This window comes from Penaeus chinensis, chromosome 24 (genome assembly GCF_019202785.1).
Source record: "Penaeus chinensis breed Huanghai No. 1 chromosome 24, ASM1920278v2, whole genome shotgun sequence".
NCBI classification, from domain to species: domain Eukaryota; kingdom Metazoa; phylum Arthropoda; class Malacostraca; order Decapoda; family Penaeidae; genus Penaeus; species Penaeus chinensis.
In genome coordinates, this window is record NC_061842.1 from 27332961 (window position 1) to 27337960 (window position 5000).

Here is a 5000-nt window from a genome sequence, read left to right on the forward strand (position 1 = left end):
CCGCCTTCCGGTCCATCTTTACTAACACAAAGATGCAGCAACGGACAGGTGTTACATGTGGACGGTAGATGCGTAACTCCAAGAGTCAACCGTCGTGTTTTCTTGTATGATGTGCCAAGAACTCCCACGCCAGTGGGTCCTCCACCTTTCATCCCTGCACCAACCGTGGAGACTAACCTGTTGTTTATCCGAACTCCCGAAGGAGGACAAGGACCAGATCCCATTGTTGTACCTCCTCCGCAGCAGGAACACGTCGTGTACATCCTCAATAAACAGTCTGACGAAGGTCAAAAGGTGATCGAAGTTCCAGCACCGCCACCATCCGATCCTGAAGTGTACTTCGTTAACTACGCTGAAGGAGAGAATCCAACTCTTCCAAGTGGAGTGGATCTGCAGACTGCCTTGGATGCGGCTTCGTCTGGTAGTGGTCAGGTGGTTGGGAGTTCTGAAAGCTTCGGAAACGGGGAAGCTGGGATTAATGGTGGTTTCGGTAGCAGCAGTGGTTTCGGAAGTGGCAGTGGTTTCGGAAGCAGCAGTGGCTTTGGAAGTAGCAGTGTTTTCGGAAGCAGCAATGTTTTTGGAAGTAACAATGGTTTCGGAAACAGTAATGGTTTTGGAACCAGTGGTGGTCTTGGGAGAAGCAATGGTTTCAGAGTGAACGGTGCTTCTGGAGGCAGCAGTGGTTTCGAAAGTAGCAATGGTTTAGGAAGCAGTAATGGCTTTGGAAGTAGCAATGGTTTCGGAAGCAGCATTAGTTTTGGTACCATTGGTAGTCTTGGAAGCAGCAATGGTTTCGGAGTCAGCGGTGCTTCCGGAGGCAGCAACGGTTTCGGAGTCAGCGGTGCTTCCGGAGGCAGCAATGGTTTAGGAAGCAACGGTGGTTTCGACAGTGACATTGGTTTCGGAAGCAGCAATAGTTTTGGTACCATTGGTAGTCTTGGAAGCGGCACTGGTTTCGTAATCAACAATGCTTTCGGAGGCAGCAATGATTTCGGAAGTGGCAATGGTTTTATAAGCAACAGTGGTCTCGGAGGCAGTAATGGATTCGGAAGTTTTACTGATTTCTCATCAAGAAGTGCAGATGGAATTAATGGCGGATTCAGCAGCGGTAGTGTCAGTGGTGCTGGAATCAGCAGCCTGTCAGGGATTGGTCACGCATCAACGCTGCCCAGTCTGTACACAACACCTTAACAAGGTCATTCATACAGAAAAGCTAGTGATGTTAAATCATGTAAATATATTTTTGTTAAAAATCTGATAATCTGAATAAATCACATATCGAACTTTAAGTGTATACAGTTTACCCTTCTTTCAAATATCTTGTGTTATAGAAGATATTTTTATACACAAGTATTTATATATATTATGTGCGTGTGGTTATACATGTGTGTGCAGAGACACACTCACAAATCAATAAACACACACCTACACACACACACACACACACACACACACACACCACACATATATATATATATATATATATATATGCATGTATATGTGTTTGTATATAGACTGATAAACAGATATGCATATATATGTCTATACATACACATATTTTTTGGAGAATTTAACCTGTATGTATTAGGATATATGCATATATATTATATATATACTATATATATACATACATATATATTTATATGTATGTGTACAGATCTATATCAGTGTGTGTTTATGTGTGTATGCGTGTGAGTGGGCGTGTGTGTGCGCAAACACACACTTATGTATATGGACGTGAATGTATACTTATATACACATCATACATATATTTTATATATATATATATATATATATATATATTACATATATAAAATATACATATATATTATATATATATATACAGACAGTATATTTGCACATATATAAACATATTTTGGAGAATTGAACTTGCGTATGTAACGATATATGTAAGTCTTTAATTTATACAAATATATATATATATATATATGTGCGCGTGTGTAGATGACTGTATATGTATATATATGTGTGTGGGTGTGTAAATCACGAAAGCACATGGCTAAAACACTTACGACTTATGAAAGAAAAGAAAAAAAGAAAGAAGTGAAGGTATATAAGAATAAGAATAAGAGAGAAAGAAAAGAAATATTTAAAAAAAAAAAAAAAATGTATATTTATATATATAAAACGATATCTATGAAAAGAAATCGAGAAATCACAGCAGTACAATATACATCAGCTTAGTTTTCCGCGATCTCTTGCTCTCTCTCTCTCTCACTTGCTTTCCCTTTAAAATGTTTATATAGATATACACATAGTACTGGGATATATAGGTAAACATTTGAAACAACAATTAATAGTAATAACCAAATGAATTAATAAATTATTTTTTGAATTTAGATGCCTCCGTATATATAATGAAAATCATATGACTAATGGCGCATGCCTTTCCTAACAAAGTAAGATTTTAAGCCAATTCTGTAAATTTTCGGGTTTTGTTTAGGCGTGTATTACCACTAAGGAAAAACAATGATTTCGTTGAAATTTATTGATATTGTTCTATTGATCACTATGAAAAGAAGAAATCGAGAAATCACACCAATACAATATACATCAGCTTAGATTTCCGCGATCTCTTGCTCTCTCTCTATCTCTCCCTTGCTTGCCCTTTAAAATGTATATATATAGATATATACATAGTACTGGGATAAATAGGTACACATTAGGAACAGCAAATAATAGTAATAACCAAATGAATTAATAAATTATTTTTGAATTTAGAGGCCTTCGTATATATAATGAAAATCATATGACTAATGCCGCATGCCTTTCCTAACAAAGTAAGATTTTAAGCCAATTCTGTAAATTTTCGGGTTTTGTTTAGGCGTGTATTTCGTTGAAAAACAATGATTTCGTTGAAATTAATTTTCTGATACTGTTCTAATGATCACTATGAAAAGAGATTGGAAAATAGTCTAGAACAAAACAAAACTTGCTAGTGTTATTGAACACACACATGTATCTATGTTTACGTGAAATGGTCATATATAAATGCAAACACACACATAAACATATACACACTCGCATACGCACACGCACATGCACACGCACATATACACACATACATATATAATTGCAAATATACATGCACAAAAAGTATTTGACTATCCTTACGCGTATGAAATGAATACCAATTGAACACACACATGTATTTTCAGACCCAGTAATCCATCTAAGTTTACACGAAATAGTTATATATACAGACATGCAAACACACACACATACACATACACACACACGTATACGCACACGCACATGCATACGCACATATACACACATACACATATATTTGCAAACATACATGCACAAAAAGTATTTGACTACCCTTACGCGTATGAAATTAATACCAATTGAACACACACATGTATTTCCAGACCCAGAAATCCATCTAAGTTTACACGAAATAGTTTCCATTTATATATAAATTCATAAACATATTAATACCTTGCATGTATGTATATACATACATGCAAACACACATACACATATACGCACATACACATCTTTGCAAACATACATGCACAAAAAATATATGACTACCCTTACGCGAATGAAATGAATACCAATGAAAGGAAGAAGCGAATGTGAATGTAGTAAGTTTGGAAAGTGAGAGTAGCATGGACAGGTTGTCATTATTTGTATATAAAGGAACGTTCGGCCACCGATGGTATAGATCGTCACAATGAAACTCCTGGTAAATATGGTTTCAGATTTATACAGTTCAAAAAGTAAGTGAGAGGAAATGCCGTATAATAATCCGTGTTATTAAACAAAGAAGGAATTTCAATGCGCATATATTTACAGGTTCTAATCTTGTCTGTGATTGCCGGTGTCATCGCCAAGCCTCAGGGATATAATTTGACTCCGCCTTCCGGTCTATCTTTACTAACACAAAGATGCAGCAACGGACAGGTGTTACATGTAGACGGTAGATGCGTAACTCCAAGAGTCAACCGTCGTGTGTTCTTGTATGATGTGCCAAGAACTCCCACGCCAGTGGGTCCTCCACCTTTCATCCCTGCACCAACCGTGGAGACTAACCTGTTATTCATTCGAACTCCCGAAGGAGGACAAGGGCCAGATCCCATCGTTGTACCTCCTCCGCAACAGGAACACGTCGTATACATTCTCAATAAACAATCTGAAGAAGGTCAAAAGGTGATCGAAGTTCCAGCACCGCCACCTTCCGACCCCGAAGTTTACTTCGTTAACTACGCTGAAGGAGAGAATCCAACTCTTCCAAGTGGAGTGGATCTGCAGACTGCCTTGGATGCGGCTTCGTCTGGTAGTGGTCAGGTGGTTGGGAGTTCTGCAGGCTTCAGAAACGATGCGGTTGGCATAAATGGTGGTTTCGGAAGTAGCAGTGGTTTCGGAAGCAGCAATGGTTTTGGGAGTAGCACTGGTTTCAGAAGCAGCAGTGGTTTTGGAAGTAGCAGTGCTTTCGGAAGCAGCAATGGTTTTGGAAGCAGTGCTTTCGGAAGTAGCAGTGGTAGTCATGGAAGCAGCAATGGTTCTGGAGTCAGCGGTGCTTCCAGAGGCAGCAGTGGCTTCGGAAGCAACAATGGTTTAGGAAGCAGCGGTGGTTTCGGAAGTGGGATTGGTTTCGGAAGCAGCAGCAGTTTTGGTACAGATGGTAGTCTTGGAAGCAGCAATGGTTTCGGAATTAACGGTGGTTTTGGAGGCAGTAACAGTTTCGGAAGCGGCAATGGTTTTGCAAGCAGCAGTGGTCTCGGAGGGAGTAATGGTTTCGGAGGTATTACTGATTTTTCATCAAGAAATAATGGCGGCAGTTTCAGTGGTGCTGGAATCAGCAGCTTGTCAGGGACTGGTCATGCACCAACGCTGCCCAGTCTGTACACAACGCCTTAACAAGGTCATTTATACAGAAAAGCTAGTGATGTTAAATCTTGGAAATATATTTTTGTAAAAATCTGACAATCTGAATAATTCACAAAATAAACTTAATATGTTAAAGCTTA

The 5000-nt window shown here is 38.7% G+C and overlaps 2 protein-coding genes across 2 annotated transcripts in view; both read left to right on the forward strand.

Moving 5' to 3' along the window:
- Positions 1–1284, forward strand: part of LOC125038341 (glycine-rich cell wall structural protein-like) — a 1385-nt gene extending 101 nt beyond the window's left edge. Inside the window, exon 1 of the mRNA XM_047631815.1 lies at positions 1–1284. This exon is cut by the window's left edge and continues 101 nt beyond it. Within this exon, the coding sequence (XP_047487771.1) occupies positions 1–1191 (1191 nt within the window). The 3' untranslated portion in view covers positions 1192–1284.
- A 2419-nt stretch (positions 1285–3703) lies between these two features.
- LOC125037976 (ATP-dependent RNA helicase glh-2-like) lies at positions 3704–4890 on the forward strand. Its single transcript, XM_047631211.1, has 2 exons — positions 3704–3715; positions 3826–4890. The coding sequence occupies exons 1-2, from the start codon at positions 3704–3706 to the stop codon at positions 4888–4890; spliced, it is 1077 nt and encodes a 358-aa protein (XP_047487167.1).
- The last annotated feature ends 110 nt before the right edge of the window (positions 4891–5000 follow it).